Below are 25,404 nucleotides of genomic sequence, written 5' to 3'. Positions count from 1 at the left end.
GATGTAGAGCAAAGAAAACTCCAAAGAGCTTTATGGTACAGAGCTGGAATTCTTCTCACCGAGTCCCATGAGAGACTCCAGCTCTCCACTTAGATGCAGACACTAAATGTTTCCCCAATTCCCAGCTGCATGACGTATTCCCAAGCATGTGCTTCGGAGTCCAACCTAGATCATAAGCAAGGTTCTGCCGAATATCACCTGGTCACTTGGGATTCTAGCTGGCCTGCCTCAGCATCCTTGGCAATAAAATGGTGACAAGAGAAATTGCTTCGTGGTGTTGGAGATACACCTCTCTTGCTCTCTCTATCCCCTTGTTTAGCTATAAGTTTTCTTGCTGTGCTTATTTCTACCTGACATTATTTGTTATGTGCCCCTCTGGTTATTTTTTTTTTTACCTCCTTCACTAACCTGTGAGCTCAGCATTGAAGAGGCTTTTCCTGTTTTACTCACCACTGTATTCCCAGTGCCTAGCTCAGTGGCTGGCATATAATAAACATTCAATAAATATTTGTAGAATGACTAGGTTCTCAGTAGGAAAATTACATGAATTAAATGAAACCATCTATGTAAAATGTAGTAAAGCATAGTTCTTCTCACTTCTCATAGGGTTTTCTCCTTCAAATGGAACAATCTGTTATTTAACTTTTATGTGTCTGATTAGTCAACCTCTGTTCCCTCTATGGTTCTGCAACAATCACTCTAATTTTCTCTTTTATTATGGATCCTCAGCCCAGATATCAGGGGTTCTTTACTGCCCACAACAAAACCTCGTGAATGCCCAGGGACTCAATTTCTCAAAGCATAACACACAGACACTGTTAATTGCTTACCGGACACTACCCACTTTCTTGTGGCTTGTTAGCAGAACTCAAACTCAGGCCAAACCTCAGGCAATAGTGCAAGTCAGTCTGGCAATTCAACTTCCTTCTTTCCCAACCTCCTTTGCAATTAGGGGTGGCCATGACACTCAGTCCTGTCAGTGAGAAGTAGGGAGGTGGGTGGGTCAGAGGCAAGATCTTCTGGATATGCTTTTGTTTTCTTTATAAAAAGGACACAAGCAGCCATCACTACTCCACCTTGTTCCTAGCTGGAACATGGTTCTGATGTCAGAAGCAACAGCAGCTATCTTAGCATATGAGGCAACAAGCCAACAGGCAAAACATGGAGGAGCATAAAGAAAGAGGCAGCTTGAGTCTGATGATATTGTGGAGCAGCTGAACAAATGTCAGCATTCACCAGCCTCTAACCTCTTGTTCTATGAGAAAAAAATAAAGATTTCAAGCAACTATTAACAGCGATTACTGTCACCTATAGCAGCAAAAATTTCTTTACTACTGAGTTTACAGACTTCCTTTACAACTCAATCCTTCTTTTTTCCATATTTTCTCATTTATTTCAGTAACATTACCATCATGCCCCAAATCCTTCAGGCTCCAAATGTTGAGTTATCACTGGATATGAAGGACAAAGAAGGCATCCATCTTTGATTCCTGTCAATCTGTTCAAAATGGCTCAATCAAATCAATAAGGATATCTACATTAAATATTTATTCCACTGTTTAGCCAAAAATGGAAAGGATCTTAATTGGCTGGCAGAGATAAATCATGATGAATAATGAACAGCCAATGAAATAGTGATTAAAGTTTTGTACATGAATGTTTATTGATGTGGAACAAAGCTAAAGATGGACTTATACATTAGAAAATTAAGCTGGAAAACCATACTTTTATTAAAGATGGATATAACCCATGCATAGAAAACATTATCTAGAAAGCTATTCCCCCAGATAGCAACAACAAGTAACCCTCAGGGTTCTGGGTACTCGGATCGACTGTTTCATTTAAAACTTTTGACTATTTATAGTTCCTACATTAAAAACATACTGCTTGTGCAATAAGAAAAAAGGTTTTCTTGGGTTGTTTGTTTGTTTTGTGTTTGGTGTCTCTGACTCATCCCTGTCTCTCCACTCTCCTGCCATTACCAGCATCTAAGAAATCCAAGGTGACTGAAGTCACCACCTTCCAATGACTCCTCCACCTCTTATCTCTCACTATTTCAACCTATACCGTACTCAGCTCCCTCATCATCAACACTCTTCAGGCTACCCCCTGATTTAAAATTAACAATGACTGGTTTCTCTAGGTATAAGCCCCCAGAGTGTTCACCTAGCATTCAAGGGCAGATTGAGTAGACCCATGACTTTATTTCCACTCGTTCCTCTGCTCTTTTCAGTCCCCAAATGTTCCTTCCACATGGCACATTTAATCCCACTTCTAGTTCTTTGCTCTGTAGTTCCGCCCTTCTGGAATGTTCTCTCCAACTCTTCTGACAATCTGAACCCTTTACATTCTGCAAAGCCCACTGTAGCCTTTCTCTTCAGCCTAGGCCAAGCAGGAAGCTCCTGGGATGGTACCCAGATGATGAGGCAGGTAGTAGATCCATCTAAGCCTGGCATTGGGAGGATTCAGAGGAGAGGACATCTAAGCCTTCAGGTTCTACAGAGCAGGCACAGAATAAAAAGACTTCACACCTAATTGCTGGTCATCAGCCTTTTCCACACATCCTCCCATCGAGAGCCGCAGCTCTGTATGGTCTAATCGTTCCAAAGTGATTCTGAGCCTCTCCTCTGGGGACTGCCCACTACATCAGGGAGCATTAGACAGGGTCATCCTAGTCCCAAGGGTAGCACAGTCCTTCTCCCTCAGGAACCATGGCTATTCTCCTTCTCTCTGGAATTTTCTAGGCCAGGAGTCGTGAATTGAAATGCCTATGTGGGTCAAGCAACTGGTGTGAGTCAGCAAAGCAACTGTAGGTGTGGGACAAGAGGGAGCCCTGGGGACTGAGGGAGCTGCTATGGTGCAAGGAAGCAACTGGAACTGGAAAGCAACCTCTTATGGTTATGCAGGAATGCAAGCCAGTGCTGCTACAGCTTCCATTGTCTCAAAGAACAGAAGGCAGAAAGTTTAGACAGGCTCCACTAGTAAAGCCATGTGTGAACAAAGCATGTCAGTGGTCAATGTTTGGTCCAACAAGTCCTGGTTTGTGATCCCCTGCTCTGAGGTTCAAGGAGGTCCACCAAGTTCAGCAAGGCCAGGTTCCAGCAGCAGCAGCAATTAGTTACTATCTTCACCTTACACAGGATGATCGTTACCCATGGGGGCTCCACAGAAGTGGCCTTATTCTCATAACTTTGCTCAGAGTCAAGGACCTCTAAAGGATCCTCTCTTCCTGGTCCCTGGACAGTTAACTGTCTCCTGGGTCAGGGTCTGGTCAGGGACTAATTGGAGTCTGGATGCTTGCATGCTCAAAGCTTTATCTTATTACCCATGCTCACAATTTATTTTCCTATCTTAAAATTCTCTTAACATAATATTTCAGTCTTATGCATGAATCCATACTTCGTATACTCTAATAAAAAAAAACTCCAAGGACTTTTTCCCCCAAAGCTGCAATGTATTGTTTTCTAAAGCCTGAGACCTTCTGCTGCACCTAGTTCTATCCTTGATAAGTTTCAAATCCTCTTAACATTTCTATCAGGAGTCTTGGAGGCAACGGCACTCAAAATTGTTGGTTTGGTGTTTTCTTATGGGGAATCAAGGACTCTGAGAAAAAGAGATCTCGTTCAGATGAACTTTGAAAAAGAATTTGTCCTTTTCCCGCATATGTCCTGCTCACCTGTTTACCTGTCTCCACCAATGCACTGAGAGCTCTTCAAGAGCAGGGACCAGCAGGCGTATCCACCCCAGAGGGTTCACAGTCTGGCACATTGTATCCACTTGATAGACACTGGCTGAATATTAATAGTGTTATTTCAGAATAAGAAACTCTCTAAAACTTTCCACAACTCAGTAAGTGTAGATGAAAAGCAGCAGAACCTGGAAAAGCATTTTTATGGCAAATGATTGGGTGCCACAGACCACCAGAAGGAAGGACTGCCAAACTCCTACCACGCAAATCCTGGAAAACAATATGGCTGAATGCTTCCCTATGCCGCAATGCAACAATTTAAAGCACATGATTAGCTCAAACTAGAGTCTACCCTTATGAAGTGGCATAAGAAAGTAGATCTGCACCATCTGTATGGTCCCAAGGTCCCTTATCTCCCATCACCCATGCTCTACAACAAGAGAGGAATTTCTTCTTGGAAAAGACCTTGTTGCATTAAAATAATAGAAGTGCCATTAGTAGTAGTAGCAGCAACAGCAGTGTTGGTGATGTTGGGATGGTAGAGACAATAGTAAAACTAACCTTTGAAGGCTGACTTGACACCAAATACCATGTGTTCAGCACTTCCACAGATGATCTTATTTACATCTCAGAACTCTAGGAGGTATATGTGATTATTTCTCCCCATTTCACAGATAAGGAAACCAAGGTGGTAGAGGTTACAGTAGAGGTTACATGACATGTTTTTGATGTGTAAGAAGCCAAGCACCATCTTAGCCTATTACACTGCCTCCCCTGCAAAATACAGCACAGACATGGAACACACAGACCTCTGTGAGGGGCCATGTGAGGCCCTGAAAGGCTCACTATAGCCAAGATCCCTGTAGCACACAACCTAAGTCAACAGCACCAAAACCAATGGTTAAAAAAACAAACAAGTGGAAAACAAACAATATCTACTCTTGGCACAACACAGACCTGCAAAGAAAATACCAGAGAGAAGAAATGGCAGAGGGAAGAGCAACAGGAAAGAAAATTGTCATTATTCCTTTTCTCTATGGTAGCCCCTCATAAATCCTTTTCTTCGGAAGTAAAATAAGCTAAAGAAACCCAGATACTGCATGTTCTCACTTATATGTGGGAGCTAAACATTGGGTACACACAGACCCAAGGATGGGAACGATAGACACTGGGGATTTCAAAAGCGGGGAGGGAAGGAGAGGGACAAGGGTTGAAAAATGACTCATCAGGTACTATGGTCACTACCTTGGGCGATGGGATCGTTAGACACCCAGAACTCAGCATCACGCAATACACCCATGTAACAAATCTGAATATGTACTCAATGAATCTAAATTAAATTTTAAAAAATTAGTAAAATAAAGCTGAAATTAAAAAAAAATATGATTCATAGGGCAAAGCCGAGAATGGTTTCAATCCATGATGCAGCACTTCTACTTCACCAGACAATGGCCATTCTGGTAACGTTTCCAATTTTAAGATTGTCACAGTTTTTTAGAGGAGGAAGCATTAAAAATGTCATTTTCAAGCGTGGGTATTTTATAAAGGTCACTACAAGCAAATGTGACAATTACTTCGGAGGCATTCCTTACTATAATGTCATGATTCAATATTTGATCGTTCTGATTTCAGGTTTGCTCAGCGAGGCTCCACTCTGACTGATCTATTGACTCCTGCTGAGCTTGCGGTCTGAATCTTAATACTGAGGGCTATAAAACTGTCTGCTCTGAGGAAGGGTAAATTTAAGGGTCCCCTGAGACAGATCTTTCCAATGTTACACCATTATATTAGAGTGGATTCAAAAACCATTAGATACTTCAGAGTTCAAATACTAGTACAGAAACACATTGTAAAAAGAAACTACATTTTGGTTTCTTAAAAAGCATTTTAGATTCTTAGCCAAAAGAAACTCATTTAGTAACCACCTAGGGGACTAGGTATTTTATATGTTCAAGGATATTTGCATAATTAATCAAATTTTATGATACTGGTATCTAATATTCACAGACATGAAGATGAATTACACAAATTGTTCAATGTTTTTCTGTATTTATGAAAAACATCACCCAACAAAATCAAAAAAGGGAGAAGATAAAAAGATACTTTTAAAACACACCAGTATAAAAAGTCTGTCAGATAATATTTTATGTCTGCTATAAGTACTAAGTATTGTTATTTAATCTTACTTTAAAAATTCCTTTACTTCAACCACTGTCACCAGATGAAGAGAAACCAAGATCCAACAAAAAGCATGCCCAAGACGTTGCCTGCAAGTGAGTAAATAGCTAAAACAATGACGTACAACAATTAAAAGAGATATTCAAAAGCAACTTTTGAAGAAACAACAGAAGATACATGCCAAAAATATACCAGAGGGAAGAGGAGATATAACATTCAACATCTGCATCTCTTAAGATGTTCCTGAGTTCTTTAAGAATATATTCTTGCCCAAGGAAAGATATTTTTAAGGCTGAAATCTTTCAGTGCATTAAGAAATTCCCATTAGTGCAAAAGAACATTATGTATTTTAAGTTCTTAGCATTTCATGTGGTTGCTTGGACAGAACAGGAAAAGATATACTGTAATTCCATGTGGCGTCTTCACGTAGAGACATGGGGGTACCATTTTGTTTCATTTAAGAAAGCTACTGGAGTACTTCACATAGTTTAATAAATATTTCTTCAAGGTAAGGTTCTTAATCAATACAGTTGATATTTGGCACTTTATTAAAAAAGATGTCAATGATAATTTAAGGTTCTAATGTGGATCAATGGTAATAATCTTAGTAACTAATATTCCTCAAAAGTATAAAATGTCCTTAGAATCTTTTTACAAAATTAAAATAATTTAATTTTTTCTAAATATAAAATTCCTACCTTCATATTGTAAACAATGCAGAGTATACAGAAAATTACAAGTAAGAAAATAAAAATGACATTTAAACCCTCTGTGCCCAAGAACAATCCCTGGAAACATTTGGTTCATCACTCCAGATCCTTTTGAAAAAATATATTCAAATATATACTTTACAGTTTTAAAATGTGTACATTTAAACTTCATATTATAAACTCTACTTTTTAATCTGCTTTTTCTGGTTGAACAATAGATCATGAATGTGTTTCCATGTCTAGAAGTATATGGAATTTTAATTACTTTTATAATATCCTTTGGATATTGTGATTAAATTTTTCCCTTTGTAGAACACAGTTGAACAAACCTTTTACAATTGGATATTTGACAAATACTTTCTGATGATGAAAACTACTTGTGGGAGAAGAACATAAATCTATTAAACAAATGTAATGGTTCTACCACGTGAGGAATGGCTATTGTTGACCTTGAGGCCAGGGAAAGAAGCCACTGAACCATGAGTCAGCCTCCCTGCCAAAGCCCTGGGCCTCACCATTGAGAATACAGTTTAAATACAGAGGAATCTACTTTTTATGTACATCAGAAGAGAATTAACTATTTTAAAACTTTTCATTTAAAATTAGACAGCTACTCTCAATGAAATTACACATGGACAAAGTAACCCTCAAAAATGATCTCTTATGCTGAATACACTTTCCTGGTTTTATTTTCTTTTAGTTCACACTATACCAGCTAGAGTCATGCAGCAGGCATGAAATGTGTGAAAAAGTAGAAGGGAGTGTAGATCTCAGATGGCTCTTTTAAGATGTTCCATGGTTAAAGGAAGCAGAGAGTGTCAGATTCCAGCGCTGCTAGGCTGAAAGCTGATGTTCTGCGGTGGGTGAAGAAGGGGATTAATGACTTGAAGTATGTTTGTAGACTGAGGAGGAAAAAAAGACAACTGGAAGAGAGACTGAAGTTGTCCTAATGTGCAAATTTGATCTACTTGCAACACCAGTTTAAAGTAGCTTAACAAAATGTTAAAAAAACAGTATTTTAAAACACAAAAAACAGCCGGGCGCGGTGGCTCATGCCTGTAAACCCAGCACTTTGGGAGGCTGAGGTGGGCAGATCACAAGGTCAGGAGTTTGAGACCAGCCTGACCAATATGGTGAAACCCTATCTCTACTAAAAATACAAAAATTAGCCGGGCATGGTGGTGGGCGCCTGGAGTCCCAGCTACTCAGGAGGCTAAGGCAGGAGAATCTCTTGAACCCCGGAGGCAGAGGTTGTAGTGAGCTGAGGTTGCACCCTGCACTCCAGCCTGGGCGACAGAATGAGATTCCATCTCAAACAAAAACAAAAACACACAAAACATGAGGCTATAAAACAAGTCTGTCAAAATAAAATTAAGGACAAATGTGCTTTTCTGACACTCAAACACTTCTCTGTGCTCTCCTTGGCACATAGCAGCAGTCAGTGAGCAGAAGGTTGACAGCCAAGCCCTGAAGCTCTGGAAACAGCAGCACAGCAGGCTCAGAAGCCACCTTCTCCCAAATGCTATTCTACATTTCCTTGTGCAGAAAGTACAAATAATGCCTGTAGTAAAAGTTGTGAGAAAAATGGCAGAACCAGTTTTTATAAGGCAGTATTGATTTTTTAACTTTATTTTGAAATAATTATAGATTCACAGGCAGTTGCAAAGGTAGTAGAGAGTTGTCCCATATACCCTTCACCATTTCCTTCCAAAGCTTCCTTCTTACATAATTATACCCAACAGCAAGACCAGGAATATGACCTTGGCACATGTGTAGAGCCATTTTATCACAAGTGCAGACTTGTGCAATCAAGACAGAACATTCCATCACCACAAAGATCTCCCTCAGACTACCCCTTTATAGCAATCCTTCCTTTCTTACCCTTAGCAACTACTAATTTGTTTATCACCTTTATAATTTTGCCATTTCAAGAACATTATATACATGGAATTCTACAGAACTTGATCTTTTGAAATTGGCTTGTTATTGCCCGTGAGATACATCCAAGTTGTCATGTGTATCAATTGTTCATTCCTTTTCACTGCTGAGCAGTATTCTATGACATGATGTATTGCAGTTGATTTAACAATTTATCTCCTGAGGAACGTTTTGGTTGTTTCCTTTGTTTTTTTTTTTGGAGGTGGAGTTTTGCTCTGTTGCCCAGGCTGGAGTGCAATGGTGTGATCTCAGCTCACTGCAACCTCTGCGTCCCAGGTTCAAGTGATTCTCGTGCCTCAGCCTCCCAAGTAGCTGGGGTTACAGGTGCATGCCGCCACACTTGTCTAATTTTTGTATTTTTAGTAGAAAATCACGGCCTCTTAATCAATTTCCAGACTTGAGCCAGTTTACAGACCCAGAACCCCTTGAATGAAGGGGAGGCCAGGTCCCCTTGAGGAAGGACCCCATTACATTACTGACAATTTATGCAGTGAATCTTTCTCCCATCCTTCCCCAAGGAGACCTCTGGCCTTTCACCAGGGTAACTGTGCACTGGGGAAAGGGAAATGATCAGACATTTCAGGGACTACTGGACACTGGCTCTGAGCTGACGTTGATTCCAGGGGACCCAAAACGTCATTGTGGTCCTCCAGTTAAAGTAGGGGCTTATGGAGGTCAGGTAATTAATAGAGTTTTAGCTCAGGTCCAACTTACTGTGGGTACTCATCCTGTGTTTATTTCCCCAGTGCCAGAATGCGTAATTGGCACAGACATACTTAGCAGCTGGCAGAACCCCCCCAATGGCTCCCTGACTGGTAGGGTGAGGGCTATTATGGCAGGAAAGGCCAAATGGAAGCCATTAGAGCTGCATCTACTTAGAAAAATAGTAAATCAAAACCAATATCGCATCCCTGGAGGAACTGCGGAGATTAGTGCCACCATCATGGACTTGAAAGACACCGGGTTGGAGATTCCCACCACATTCCCATTCAACTTTCCCATTTGGCCTGTGCAGAAGACAGATGGATCTTGGAGAATGACAGTGGGTTATTGTAAGATTAATCAAGTGGTGACTGCAATTGCAGTTGCTGTACCAGACATGGTTTCATTGCTTGAGCAAATTAACACATCTCCTGGTACCTGGTATGCAACCACTGACTTGGCAACTGCCTTTTTCTCCATTCCTGTCCATGAGGCCCACCAGAAGCAACTTGCCTTCAGCTGGCAAGGCCAGCAATATACCTTTATTGTCCTACCTCAGGGGTATATTAACTCTCCGGCTTTGTGTCATAATCTTATTTGGAGAGACCTTGATCGCTTTTCACTTTCGCAAGATATCACACTGGTCCATTACATGGATGACATTATGCTGATTGGATCCAGTGAGCAAGAACTAGCAAACACACTGGACTTATTGGTGAGACATTTGCGTGCCAGAGGATGGGAAATAAGCCCGACTAAAACTCAGGGAGCTTCTACCTCAGTAAAATATCTAGGGGTCCAGTGGTGTGGGGCCTGTCAAGATGTTCCTTCTAAAGTGAAGAATAAGTTGCTGCATTTGGCCCCTCCTACAACCAAGAAAGAGGCACAATGCCTAATGGGCCTATTTGGATTTTGGAGGCAACATATCCCTCATTTGGGTGTGTTACTCCAGCCCATTTATCGAGTGACCTAAAAAGCTGCCAGTTTTGAGTGGGGTCCAGAACAGAAGAAGGCTCTGCAACAGGTCCAGGCTGCTGTGCAAGCTGCTCTGCCACTTGGGCCATATGACCCAGCAGATCCAATGGTGCTTGAGGTGTCAGTGGCAGATAGGGATGCTATTTGGAGCCTTTGGTAGGACCCCATAGGTGACTCACAGTGGGAGTCTCCAGGATTTTGGAGCAAGGCCCTACCATTTTCTGCAGATAACTACTCTCCTTTTGAGAGACAGCTCTTGGCCTGTTACTAGGCTTTGGTGGAAACTGAAGATTTGACTATGGGTTATCAAGTCACCATAGGACCTGAACTGCCTGTCATGAACTGGGTGCTTTCTGACCCATCTAGCCATAAAGTGGGTCGTGCACAGCAGCATTCCATCATCAAATGGAAGTGGTATATATGTGATTGGGCTAGAGCAGGTCCCGAAGGCACAAGTAAGTTACACGAGGAAATGGCTCAAATGCCCATGGTCTCCACTCCTGCCACCTTGCCTTCTCTCCCCCAGCCTGCACCGATGGCCTCATGGGGAGTTCCCTATGATCAGCTGACAGAGGAAGAGAAGACTAGGGCCTGGTTCACAGATGGTTCTGCATGATAGGCAGGCACCGCCCGAAAGTGGACAGCTGCAGCACTACAGCCCCTTTCTAGGACATCCCTGAAGGACAGCGGTGAAGGGAAATCTTCCCAGCGGGGAGAACTTCAAGAAGTGCACCAGTTGTGCACTTTGCATGGAAGAACTGGCCAGATGTGCAATTATATACTGACTCATAGGCTGTAGCCAATGGTTTGGCTGGATGGTCACGGACTTGGAAGAAGCAGGATTGGAAAACTGGTGACAAAGACATTTGGGGAAGAGGTATGTGGATGGAACTCTCTGAGTGGCCAAAAATTGTGAAGACATTTGTATCCCATGTGAGTGCTCACCAATGGGTGGCCTCAGCAGAGGAGGATTTTATTAATCAAGTGGCTAGGATGACCCATTTTGTGGACACCACTCAGCCTCTTTCCCCAGCCACCCCTGTCTTCACCCAATGGGCCCATGAACAAAGTGGCCATGGAGGCAGTGATGGAGGTTACGCATGGGCCCAGGAACATGGACTTCCACTCACCAAGGCTGACCTGTCTATGGCCACTGCTGAGTGCCCAATTTGCCAGCAGCAGAGACCAACACTGAGCCCTCGATATGGCACCATTCCGTGGGGTGATCAGCCAGCTACCTGGTGGCAGGTTGATTATATTGGACCTCGTCTGTCATGGAAAGGGCAGAGATTTGTCCTCACTGGAATAGACACTTACTCTGGATATCAGTTTGCCTATCCTGCACGCAATGTTCTGCCAAGACTATCATCTGTGGACTCATGGAATGCCTTATCTACCGTCATAGTATCCCAGACAGCATTGCCTCTGATCAACGCATTCACTTTACGGCTAAAGAAGTATGGCAGTGGGCTCATGCTCATGGAATTCATTGGTGGTACCATGTTCCCCATCATCCTGAAGCACCTGGATTGATAGAATGCTGGTATGGCCTTTTGAAGTCACAATTACAATGCCAACTTGGTGACAACAGTTTACAGGGCTGGGGCAAAGTTCTCCAGAAGGCCTTGTATGCTCTGAATCAGTGTCCAATATATGGTACTATTTCTCTCATAGTCAAAATTCATGTTTCCAGGAATCAAGGGGTGGAAGTAGAAGTAGCACAACTCACCATCACCCCTAGGGATTCACTAGCAAAATTTTTGCTTCCTGTTCCTGTGACATTATGTTCTGCTGGCCTAGAGGTCTTAGTTCCAGAGTGGGGAACGCTGCCACTAGGAGGCACAACGACGATTCCATTAAACTGGAAGTTAAGATTGCCATCTGGACACTTTGGGCTTCTCCTACCTTGAAGTCAACAGGCTAAGAAAGGAGTTACAGTGTTGCCTGGGGTGACTGACCCAGACTATCAAGATGATACTTCACAACAGAGTTAAGGAAGAGGATGCATGGAATACAGAAGATCCATTAGGGCATCTCTTAGTATTACCATTCCCTGTGATTAAGGTCAATGGGAAAGTACAACAGCCCAATCCAGGCAAGACTACAAATGACCCAGACCCTTCAGGAATGAAGGTTTGGATCACTCTACGAGGAAAAAAACCACGACCTGCTGAAGTGCTTGCTGAAGGCAAAGGGAATGGGTAGTAGAAGGTAGTCATCAATACCAGCTATGACCACGTGACCAGCTACAGAAACCAGGACTGTAATTGTCATGAGTATTTCCTTATTCTTTTGTTAAAACATGTTTGTGCACGTATACACTTGTACTAAGAAAATACCTTCATTTTATTTCCTTTCTCCTTTATCATGTGACATAAGATTTATTGACTTCATATCAGCATTTAAGTATTGTTAACTTTATGTAATAGTACTTGCGTTGGGGCGTGGTGAGTTTCCTGTTGTATGAAGGATAGTTGTATTATGTTAGACATAATTATAACCTTATTGTTGTCTGTATATGAAGATTACATATGATCTCAGGAGATGTACATGGGTTCAAGTTGACAAAAGGTGGACTTGTGATGGTTAATACTGAGTGTCAACTTGATTGGATTGAAGGATACAAAGTATTGATCCTGGGTGTGTCTGTGAGGGTGCTGCCAAAGGAGATTAACATTTGAGTCAGTGGGCTGGGAAAGGCAGACTCACTCTTAATCTGAGTGGGCACAATCTAATCAGCTGCCACCTCAGCTAGAATATAAGCAGGCAGAAAAATGTAAAAAGAGAGACTGGCCTAACCTCCCAGCCTACATCTTCTCCCATGCCAGATGCTTCCTGCTCTCAAACATTAGACTCCAAGTTCTTCAGTTTTGGAACTCAGACTGGCTCTCCTTGTTCCTCAGCCTGCAGAAGGCCTATTGTGGGACCTCGTGATTGTGTGAGTTAATACTAAATAAACTCCATATATATATACACACATATACATGTGTATATATATACACATATATATGTATACACATACATATGTGTATATGTGTATATATATATATACACATATATACACATATATGTGTGTGTATATATATACACACACATATGTGTGTGTGTGTGTGTGTGTGTATATATATATATATATATATATATATCTCCATTCTGTTAGGTCTGTCCCTCTAGAGAACCCTAATATACAAACCAACTTCTAACAGAGGCTCCTTCCATTTGTCAAGCTTTAAACAAAATACTTGATGTTCTATTTCACAGCCACCCTTTAATTATCTTTCACCTAAGCCCTTTCTCTACCAATTAAGGCCTGGTCTTTTTTAGCTGCCGAAACATTACCCCAGCAGCCTGTGCATTCACTACCACACCTCTTTCTCCTACCCACAGGAATCTTTGCTTTGATGGGCAGTTTTTCATAAAATTTTATGGAAACAAAATTTTTGCCATTTGGACAAATCAAAACATACCCTGAGATGGCAGAAAGGGCATTTCTTATGAAGGCATTTACCAAATAAACAAAGTAACAATGAACCAGGTGTTTTGTTTTTTCATTAAACAATAGAGGTATAGCACTGCCAATGAGCATTTGGGGGAGGAGAGAATAGTATTTAAAATGGTTGAGGGAAACCACTGCCCCCTTTCCCAAGACTCCCAAGCCTTGCCTTCAAGATCTTAGGTGGTTGGTGCCTTTCCTTTTCATCCGTTCTGGCCCAAGCCTCAGGGACTTTTTGTTGTGCTTGAAGCAAGATTGAGGGGACAAAAAACATGAGTCACACACCTACGTGCTGAGATATTGTGCTGTGCCCCATAAACATATACAATTATTATGTGTCAATTATAAAATTAAAAATTAATTAATCAAAAAATACAAGTCACAGTCTCGCCTTGATTTTTCAATGTTTCACTTTCTCAGTATATGGAATGCATCTCACCAGGCAAGAAGAATAATAAAGACCTGCAGATGCCCCAAATTTTGGTATTTTCATAGATTCCTAATATAGACAGGAACACTCTTGATGCGTTGCCTGGAAACTGTGACAGTGTTTTCTCACAAGAAAATCTCCTGCTAGATAAAATGCAAGAATGCCTTAGTTCAGGATATAATTCTTATCCGAACCACAGAGGACTTAATGATTAACGAAAACTGTAACAAGAGGAAGTGAAAGTGCTTTTTGAAAAATGCAAATGTCTTGACATCTTAATTAGAAGTCAAAAAAGTTAAAATCACACCAGGCCCGCTGTCCACAGCCTTCCTAAAACATAGTAATTGAAATACATTTTTAAACTTGTCAGATGTTTCACCATCAACTAACTTTTTAGCAATACCTCCCTTCATGGCATCCATCAGAAGAAAGCAAAGCAATTAAAAAGTTATTCATTAATCAAAACCCTCTATCAGTTTCCTGGATAAAAAGGAAGGAGCCAACATGGGGGGGAAAAAAATCATCAAGCTACAAGAAGACACAGCCAGGCCAAGTGTCCAGGGATAAGTTACCTCTGTTGTGACAGGAAAGGGCAGGTGATCAAATTTCTGCCAAGTCAGACAAAGGCGAGTTTAGCACACCCTTCAAGCTTCCATTCACCAGGTAGGATTAAGTACCTGGTTGCTCCAGGCATGTCAGGCCCTGAGGGTACACAGGTGAGCAGAGGGATCTAACCTCCTCTCCCCATTGTTCTTCCTCACCAGCCACCATTCGCAACTACAGTGAGAGAAATAACGACCTACTTGCAATTAAGTGTAAATCCTTCAAAGTAGTAGGGATCAGCACATTCTGGTTGCACTGCGAGATCCCCACAGGCTCCCTCCACTGAGAGGGGTTTATAATATAATTCCTCAAGAACTAAGAAAACTGCAGCAGCCACACAGCCAGCTTCTTTCCTAAGGTCCTCTCTGAGCCATTCTATCCTGAAACATAACAGTTCCTCTAGCTTCTCATGCTCAGTGGAATCTGCCATACTCAAGTCTTAGCTTCTTTTTCCATTCAGAAATTTTTTTTCTGCTTTGTTTGGCTTTGCCTGTCCCCTCCCCTCCCCTCCCCTTCCCTCCTCTCGTCTCCCCTCCCTCTCTCCTCTCTTTCTCTTTCTTTCTTTCTTTCTTTCTTTCTTTCTTTTTCAGAGTTTCGCTCTTGTTGCCCAGGCTGGAGTGCAAAGGCATGATTTTGGCTTACCGCAACCTCTGCTTCCTGGGTTCAAGCGATTCTCCTGCCTCAGCCTCCCGAGTAGCTGGGATTACAGGCATGTGCCACCATGCCCGGCTAATTTTGTATTTTTAGTAGAGACAGGGTTTATCCATGTTGGTCAGTCTGGCCTCGAACTCCTGACCTCAGGTGATCCACCCGCCTTGGCCTCCTAAAGTGCTGGGATTACAGGTGTGAGCCACCGTATCTGGCCTATCTTTTCTACAGACTTTTCATTCCCCCCTCCATCTCTGGCTTCTGAGTTCCTATTGTTTCCTGTGTCTTGAGGCTTCTGTTTCTTTACAACCTCCCTCTTTTCTCTGAGGTTTGTCAGAACTCTAACATTTATGTCTGGGTCTTGCATTCAGACTTGCTGAGGGAGCAATTCGATTGAGTCTGTTAGTCACTACACAATATGCATGATCTTAATTGGATGACGTCCCCATGCCAAGCCATGTCATAAAATGCTGACCAGCCTATAGAAGGCTGCCTTTCACTCCAGGGCTGAGCCCTGGCTCAATCAGCTTGTAGTCATAATGATGGGATCCTATGATTCAAAACATGGCAACCTCTGTCTTAAGAAACCATTTGTGCTTTTTCCTCGTAAAGCATCTGTGGGTGAGAGTGACAATAGAAGTATCACGAAGGACCCAAAACAGACATTAAGGTTTGATTTCATGTGAGTCCTACATTTGTTGCTGCTTGAATCTAACATCACTATTTCTTAAAAGGCTTCACCACTGGGCTCCCTCCATACTCACACAGGCACCTCCATCAATCCTGCACAGAGACACCCTGAGATCCCTTCTTAACACAGTGCTCTCAGTTGCCAATTCCGATTTGGCACACGGGATGAAATTGACTGCTATCTTCTTGTCTATAGGATAAAGTCCAAATTCTCCAGTAAGCCACATTAAGGCTTCAGCCTAAAACTCTGGCTGCAGCCCAAAACTGCAGCTGTATTATCACACCAATTTCTTCATGCAACCTGCGCTGGGTGGGTTCCATTTCTCTTTTCTGGTCCACTCTCTGCCTTTCTCCAGGGAGGCTGACCTTGATGGACTGCCTCAGCCAGCTCCCAAGCTCCCTGACTATGGGCTAAATTTGGTTAAAGTGGGGGCACTGGTAGGATATGAGAAAGAAGGCATATGGAGAATGAGCTTGAGATCTGATCCCCACCCCTCAACTTCTTCCTACCTGGCTGTGGCTGCCTTTCTTTGCTAAGGGCCTCAGCTCTGGTCAGGGGATTCCCTCTGCCATCTAAGCTCTCAGTGGGTCTGGGGTTACCCGAACCCTATTCCCTGTTCTTGCTTTTTTAGGCTGAAGTTGCTTGCTCCAAGATGCTTCATCTTCCCATGTTGGTTTTCTTCCAACCCTGCCCACATCTTTGTAAATAGTCCTTCAATTACCCCCACCTTGTAAAATTTTTAGACTTTGAGCGGGGTGGGGGGGGGGCAAGGTCTCCTCTGTCACCTAGAATGGAGTGCAGTGGCATGATCTTGGCTCACTGAAACCTCTAACTCCCGGGTTCAAGCAATTCTCATGCCTCAGCTTCCCAAGTAGCTGGTACATCAGACGTGTGCCACCACACCTGGCTAATTTTTATATTTTTTGGTAGAGACAGGGTTTCACCATGTTGGCTAGGCTGGTCTTGAACTCCTGACCTCAAGTGATCCGACTTCCTTGGCCTCCCGAAATGCTGCGATTACAACTCCTGACCTCAAGAGAGCCACCATGCCTGGCCTAAATAGACTTTTTTTTTTTTTAAAGAAAAGTTTTAAATTTATAAAAAGATTGAAAAGATAATACACAATTCCCATATACTCCCAGCCTTCCTTATACTCTGTAGGCAGGTACCCCTATGATTAACATCTTATGTTGGTATGATACATTTGTTACAATATTGATACATTAGTATTAACTGAAGTCCATACTTTACACAGGCTTCCTTATTTTTTACCTAATTTTTTTTTCTGTTCCATGACCTCATCCAGGATACTATATAACATTTAGTCATGCCTCCTTAGACTCCTCTTGAGTTGTGACAGCTTCTCAGAATTTCCTTGTTTCTGATGACCTTGACAGTTTTGAAGAGTACTGGTCAGATATTTTGCAGAATGTCCCTCAACATGTAACAAGAATACATAATTTTAATATGCATCAAGAGAACATGATGTCAACATGACTTAACACTGGTGATGTTGACCTTGATCATCTGGCCAAGGGAGTGTCTGTCAAGTTTCTACATTGTAAAATTACTTTTTTCCCCCTTCTCTTTCCATATTGCACTTTTTGGAAGGAAGTCACTATGTGCAGCCCATGTTTAAGAAATAGGGAGGCTGGCTGTGGTGGCTGATGCCTGCAATCCCAGCACTTTGGGAGGCCAAGGCAGGAGGATCGCTTGAGCCCAGGAGTTCGAGACTAGCCTGGACAACATAGTGAGACCCTGTCTCTATTTTTTTCAAAAAAGAAGAAAAGAAAAGAAATAGAGAGCTATGCTTCCTTCCCTAAAAGGTGGAATAGAGCCTATGTTCTTTAAGAAAATTAAGGTAAAATATACATAACATGTACCATTTTAACTATTTTTAAGGTTTCGATCACCCTTTTTAAGTAGACCAACTATTTCCTGCTGACACTCTGATGATATCCAAGCTGAACTTGTCATCATTCACCAAAAATGACATGTGTCTTTATGTTCTAGCACATGAGAATCCAGGTAAAGAAAGAGCTTCTCCCATTTTTGCCTGTTTGATTCCTACCCACTCTTTAAGCCCCAACTCAAAACTTCATGGGCTCCCCTGGGAAGGTGAGTTACTCCTGCTATTGTCTTCCTGTCCTTGTATTCATCGTTCTATTCTAGTATTTTTTTAATTTTTTGCACTGCACCCTTTTATTTGGGCTTTCACACAGAAGAAACTAAATTGTATTGATCTTTATGTCTCTAAGTCTGAGGACTGTCCCAGAAACATGGTAGTGATCAATGGATGTTGATTGGAAATGAAGAAAGCAAAGGTGAGATAGAAGCCAAAGTGGTTTATTTTCTCCAAAGATTAAAGAGAGTATTAATACCTAACATTGGTGAGTGTGTGAGAAAACCTGCCCTTGTAGTGGTTTGCCCTAGTAGACCCTTCCTGTGGAGCAATTCGGTAGTAGCTATTAAGAGCAATAATATATGCATTTTTTTCACTCAACAATTTCAAGTCTGGACATTTTATTTAAAAGATACTCAAAGATAGGTGGAGAGATACTTATACAAAGATGTTATCATTTTTAATGCAAAAACTGGAAATAAACCAAAGGCACAGCACCTAGCTGACTAAATTACAGTATATCCATCCTGTGGAGGAACATGCGGCCATTAAAAATTGGGCTGAACATTTACTAAGGGATTAGCAATGGGCGGTGATATAACGGGCATGAATTTAACTTTCTCTTCGTGTGTTTCCAAGTTTTCTCCTGTGAACAATGATGATATCTGTAACTAGAAAAAAAGATCAAATGTATTCTTTCGAACTATCTCATTTTGTCATTTCAGATGTAAGCATCCAATAAAGGATAATAAAAACTTGCAGTCTGATCTGTTGGCCAGTTTAGTTATGGTGAAGCCAAAATGTCACGGCTGCCATGACCACTGCCTGCAGCCATCACCACCCTCCTACTGAATATACTAAGGGTGGTGGGTCCCAGGAGAAGAGAACTCAGAGCTTCCCAACTTTGTTGGTCAGCTTCTCTGGACCCCTCTTCTAACCTGGATCTTGGACATTGGTTTATGTTTGTTTTGTTTTGAAAGCTTCTCTAAGTGACTATACTGTACAGCCATGGTTAGAAAACCATGGTTCTTGGCTGGGTGCGGTAATCCCAGCCTGTAATCCCAGCACTTTGGGAGGTGGCCTGTAATCCCAGCACTTTGGGAGGTGGCCTGTAATCCCAGCACTTTGGGAGGTGGCCTGTAATCCCAGCACTTTGGGAGGCTGAGGCAGGCACATCACCTAAGGTCAGGAGTTCATGACCAGCCTGGCCAACATGGCAAAACCCGATCTCTACTGAAAATACAAAAATTAGCTGGACATGGTGGTGCATGCCTGTAATCCCAGCTACTTGGGAGGCTGAGGCAGGAGAATCGTTTGAATCCAGGAGGCAGAGGTTGCAGTGAGCTGAGATGGAGCCACTGTACTCCAGCCTGGGTGACAGGGTAAGACTCTGTCGCAAAAAAAAGAAAAGAAAACCATGTTTTTTTCCCCCCCACTCTGCTCATTCTGCAGATGGGACAACCGAGGTTCAGAGAAGTCCAAAATGACATGAAGGTAAAACTAGATCCTGGTCTCCTGGTTTCCAGGATGTAGTATTTGTACTTTAGCACACCAATGAAATCAAGGTTTCGTAGATTAACAGATTTAGAGCCTCAAATGTTTCAAGAGGGAAACTAGGAGTCTAAGATTTCTAGAAACAACTTATCTTTGAACCTCTCCCTAAGTCAATGTGAGAACTATGTCTGAGCAGTTATCAAAAAGTACTGCACACAGGGATATTAGAAAAGATGATCCTTAGTCTAATGTAATGCTGAGGAAGGCACTGCAGAGTCTAACTAAATACAACTGTATTGAGTAAGCAAAAATGTTAGAAATCAAAATACCATTATATACGAGGCTGGCTTTACCCCAGGACAAATAAATGAAATTCTCATCACACCTTTACCTTCCTGGCCCAGTCCTAGGATCCTGCCTTCTGCTCAGGGCAGTGCCTCCCAAAGCAATAACCAAAAATGGCTTCCTACAGTTACTCTTGCAAGTCAGATACCCTTGCAAACTGAAAGCAATACCACCTCTTTTCACACAATCTCCACCCTGTCCCAGCCAGTACCAACAGGACACACCTCAGTGAATCAGATACAGTGAGGCCCTGGAATTTTCCCTGGAATCTGCACAGAGGAAAGAAGTTTAGACTTGGGAGTCAAAAGATCTGACTTCCCCTGACTGTGTGGATATCCTGGAAGTCCTCAATAAATCTCTTAACCCTTCAGGACTCAGACTTTCTGTGAAATTCATGACTACTGGGCAATTTCTAAGGCCCAGTCCAATTTATTCAATGACAGGCTTGTACAAGCCAAGCCCACTCCTGGTTTGTAAAAGATGCAGTTAATCTTTAAGCTAGCAGCGTGTGGTGTAATGAGAACTTGTAGAGGAAACTTTTAGTCACTTGAAAACAGGAAACACTTGTCCTGTTTCAAAATTAAAACAAATACAGACAATGTGAAAGGTGAGAAGGTAAATTAGATTCATTAAGATCTAAAGTCACTCAAATGAAGAAGAAAACTTCTCTATTGTTTGAAGGGTCCTAAATCAATGTCCTGGTGCTACCTTCTAGGCTATGCGGAAAAATCACTTGATTTTCAACATTCACTCATTTTTTTTTTTTAAAGAAAAACGAAACATCGCCAGTCATAGTGACTGACATCTATAATTTCAGCACTCTGCAAGGCTGAGGCAGAAGGATCACTTGAGGCCAAGAGTTTAAGACTAGTCTTGGCAACATAGTGAGACCCTGTCTCTACAAACAACAACAACAACAACAACAACAACAAACCAGATGATGGCATGCATCCGTAGTCTTAGCTACACAGGAGGCTGAGGCAGGAGAACTGCAGGAGTCCAGGATGTGGAAGATGCAGTGACTTATGATTGTGCCAGTGCGCTCCACCCTGGGTGACACAGCAAGACCCTGTCTCTTAAAAAAAAAAGTTTAAAACTATAATTTTATATTGCAATCTACACGCACGTATTCACAAAAGTCACTAGCCCCTCCTATGTGCCAGGCTATGAGAAAAAAATAAGGACCATAACAGACAAGTTGCCTGCATTCTTAGAGTTTATCATCCTCTGGAGGGGCGGGGAATAATCAGATATCCACACAAAGGCACATTTAAACAATGTGATGAATGCTGTAATGAAGAAACGCAGAAAGCAAAGAAAAACTATAGCAGGGGGAGCTAGGCTGGAAGGTCAGAGAAGTCACCCATGGAGGAACTGACCTTTGGAAATAGAAGGATGAGTGGGGAGGATATTTAGAGAAAAGACAGGCAGCTCAGGCAGGCCAAGGCCTGTACAAAGGCCTGCAGAGAGGGCAGCACACTTTTCACAACTGCCCCCTTAAAGTTCTGTAAATTGCCTGAGTGCAGATAAGAGATAATTTTTGAGGGGGGGACTCAATGTGTGTATGTAAAGGATTAATCTTCCCAAGTCATTTGAAACCAACCCACCTGTAAAAACATTAATTAACCTTTCATTTATCAAGCACTCTCAAGTTTATGATTTCCCCCATTATATACCAACACAATGATTTCTTATCTTGGGCATTCAGCTTTCTTGCTTTTACATGATCTGTAAGCAGAAGTCCTGTGTTGGCTGGGTGGGTGTGGGGAAACCGCCACAGTTTCACTCACTGAAGACCCACCAGGATTGTCAAGCAGTAAGAAGATAAACCTGTGTAAGAAATCTGCTTATCTTGCTTTTAAAGGTCAAGAGGATCCAACTGTGGAGTTTAAAGTTAAGTTACCAGGGGTGATGTTTAAAACAGTTTGAGAAGTACTGGTGGAACAATTCACTCTTTTTCAGCTTCCTGAATTAGAGAAACAGGGTAGAAGCTTGTGAAGAGAGCAACAGAAAGCAACTCACGTGTCTACCTGTGGGTGTAAACAGTGTGTGCACCGAATATGTCACGGCACGTTTCAGCCATGGGACTGTTTTTTGTTTGTTTGTTTGTTTTGGTCTTTCTTTTTTTTTTTTTTTTGAGACGGAGTCTTGCTCTGTCGCCCTGGCTGGAGTGCAGTGGCGTGATCTTGGCTCACTGCAACCTCCGCCTCAAGCTATTCTCCTGCCTTAGCCTCCGGAGTAGCTGGAACTACAGGCCGCACCACCACGCCCAGCTGATTTCTTATCCCCCCTATTCTGCCCCGTTTTTAAGACAAGGCAAGAGAAAAAAGAGGGGTTCTCATACTCATCTATAGGTTACCAGAATGTCACATGGGATAAAGAAGGAACAATAAAGAGGAAAAAATACAGAGGGGGATTTCTCTGGAGTGGAACACACAACCACCCTCACCCTCCCAAACAAATTCTGTAATCCAATGCCTATAATATTCCATTCCACACAGAAGCCAGGTTCTTCGTAATTCCTCAGTTACTACATCTAGAAATTTACACGTAAATAAAGGCCACCTTTCTTTCACCAAAACCTTCTAGGAAGAACAAAATGTGGCTGTGTACAAGGAATTCGAATTATTAATACGTTTACTTCTGTTCTCCTGCGCCACACTTTTGACTTTGCCGAGGGAAAAGGCAGGTGCTGCCAGTGCTCCCGGTAGACATGCGTCCCCAGAAGCCAAGTGCAGCCCGTCTGGTCCCTCCTGCCTAAAGTCCCTGTGCACTGCGACGACGACGCACGCTGGTTCCCCCCAAGCCGCAGTGGGTTGTATAACCACGCTTTGAACACCTAGCGGGAGCGTAGCGAGCTTCCCTCCCAGAAGCATCTGTTAGAAGTCACTGGTGTCGGTCCATAAAAGACCCACCAGGCAGGAGGGACCCCCAGACTCTGGGGGAGGGCAAGCGGGAGTTGCTGTTAAGACATCATCGCCGGGGGTAGTGCAGGGAGGTTGTAAATCTCTCTAGGAGCTGTGTGAGCCCCAAGTTCTGTGCCCAGAGCTGGCGGTGCAGCGCGGTGAGGAGCGCGCTGAGCCGGGCTGCACCCGCATTTGTGCGGATCAGGGAAGGGGGATGGGCGGAAATGCAAGAATACGGGGGTGGGGGGGAGTCTAAGAACGTCTCCCCGGGGAAGTGCCAAGGACATCCCCGCTCCTCCGTTCCATTACGTAACTCTTACATATTTGCTGGCATCTACGTGAATTTAACTACTTTTGAAAGTGGGAAGTCTCTAAATGGACTGCATTGAAAGCGTCTGGGGATATCTCAATAGACCCGGTTGCCCCTGGCAGCGTTGGAGGGTGGCATCCTGGTTACTGGAAGGCCAGGCCTCCCCGTCCGCTCGCAGCGGCGGGAGCCGGGTCACTGCCGGGGACGGCGCCCTCTCGGCCCGGCCGGCCCCGCGTGGCGGAGTCGCCCGGACCCGCACGTCCGCAGCCGCCCCCTCCCCGTCCCCGGCGAACACCTGCCCATGGTTACCTCCGGCGCCGCGGCTCTGCGCAGCCCGTTGGCCGGGGCCTCGCCGCCCTTGCCGTTGGCTGCGGGGAGATGCTCGACCCCGGGGACTCGCGCCGCGCGCTCCGTGGGGTCCGCGCCGTTCTCCCGGGGGCCTTCATCCGGAGCGGGGAAGAGCCCGCAGCGGCGCTGGAAGCGGGCGACGAGCTGGGAATCCTGCAGGCTCCGCAGCAGCTCGGCCATGGTGTGCCCGGGGCCGCACTCCGCCGCCGCTGCCACGCCGGGCCGGTGCCCTCCGCAGGCACCGCCACTCCCGCCTCGCCCCCGCCGGTCCCGCACTCGGGGCGGAGGCCGGGCGGGCGGGGCCCCGGGCCCAGCCAACAGGTGCGCCGCCCGGGTCCTAGCGCCCGCCCAGGTGTCTGCCTCCACCTTGCGCAACGCGTCCCCTATTCTCTCCGTCCCGGAGGGCTTGGGCGGCCCCGGGCGGCCACGGGGGCAGGACCGCCTGTAACTGGACGGAGGAGTGCAGATGTCCGAACTGCGCCTCTCTTCTCCCGGCGCCCCCAACCCCCCACCCCACCTTCTCCCCCTCGGCAGACGTGACACTAATGGGAGCGGCCGAGCGCGCGTGCACCTGCGGCCGCTCCCATTAGCCCATCCTTTTGGGCTCAGGCTGATCCCACAGTGACCTTCCTTGCAACTCTGAGCCCAAGGTGAAGTCGGATTTCCTCGCACGCCAGCTCCCCACAGCCAGCCACGTACTCCCACCTTCCTGCAAGACTAGTTCCCAGTAAATAAGCGAGCCCCCCCAGGGAGAATTCCCAAGTTCTTTCCAAACTGCGTGATGCAACGTCTCCCTAGAGGTCCGAACACCCTTGAGCTTGCTCAAGTACCCAGGAGGTTCAAAGTGGGCCCTGAGTCATCTTCCGCGTCGCTGCCCCTGCCCTTCTGATTTGGCAACTGGGGAACACTTTCAGGTGGGTGGGGAGGAAACTCCCTTCTGGGTTTTCCGCATTGAGAACAAAGATGCTTACCGCTCTCTCCTACTTCTTTCTTTCCGCTCTGCCTCTCTTTAAGCAATGACACTGGGAAGACCGCCCCAGACCATTTAGGGAGTTTAAACGAGAAGAGAACAAAGTGCTGGAGGACTGGGGACAGGATTAGGTATCTCATTTCACCTGCACCTGCTTTAGAGCGCTCAGCAGAAGACAGCAAAGGAAACATCCTGCAGGCCGGCCTTGGTTTTCCCTCCTCCCTCCTACATTTCCCTCCTGGGCTCAGAGATCCCTTGGGAGGCAACAATCAAATTAGGCCCAGGTGATCGGTCTGCAACAAAAGTGCAATTCAATCCCGTCTTTCGTTTGCAGCAGAAACCTGCATGTTTCCTGATTGTCCATGCAAAGCCAACTAAGAATTTGGTTGCACAAATGATTAATGAACACCTGTCAATGCCTTATTTATTCAGTTGTCCTTTTAGGCCTGAATGTCTTTGGGATGTGACTTTCCAGGATGATGTAGTCCCCTTCATGCCCTAGTTTCTACTTTTCTTGCTTCTCAGTCCTGTCTGGAAAAGTCAAGGGGGACTGAGAGAATGCTGAAGCTCTTAAGGGAAACCATTTTCCTCTTACAGAAGACGCGCAGAGTTATTGTCATGTCTGGCGGGATCACACACAGAAATGTCCGGCCCAGGAGGTGGAAGCATCTCTCCACAATGCTGCTGGCTGTCATTTACAGGTGTGAGGCAAAACCCTGTGGTTTGGTTTTAGAAGCTGGAGCTGTGATCGTTGGGGACCTGTTCTGCTTATGTGTTAAAGAAATATGTTTTCCTGTGAAGGCACTTGCATCATGTGTCTCCCGAATTTAGTGCTTCGATTTTTCTTTCTACC

At 44.0% G+C, this 25,404-nt stretch overlaps 1 protein-coding gene across 1 annotated transcript in view; it reads right to left on the bottom strand.

The window, feature by feature from the left end:
* The window catches only part of SGPP2 (sphingosine-1-phosphate phosphatase 2), a 135,513-nt gene extending 111,451 nt beyond the window's left edge, over window positions 1-24,062 (bottom strand). The window contains exon 1 of the mRNA XM_526109.9: window positions 23,543-24,062. Within this exon, the coding sequence (XP_526109.2) occupies window positions 23,543-23,761 (219 nt within the window). The 5' untranslated portion in view covers window positions 23,762-24,062. The remainder of the gene's footprint in view (window positions 1-23,542) is intronic.
* Between the last annotated feature and the right edge of the window lie 1,342 nt (window positions 24,063-25,404).

Source organism: Pan troglodytes, chromosome 13 (genome assembly GCF_028858775.2).
Source record: "Pan troglodytes isolate AG18354 chromosome 13, NHGRI_mPanTro3-v2.0_pri, whole genome shotgun sequence".
NCBI classification, from domain to species: Eukaryota; Metazoa; Chordata; class Mammalia; order Primates; family Hominidae; genus Pan; species Pan troglodytes.
This window is presented reverse-complemented; position numbering and strand designations above follow the sequence as displayed.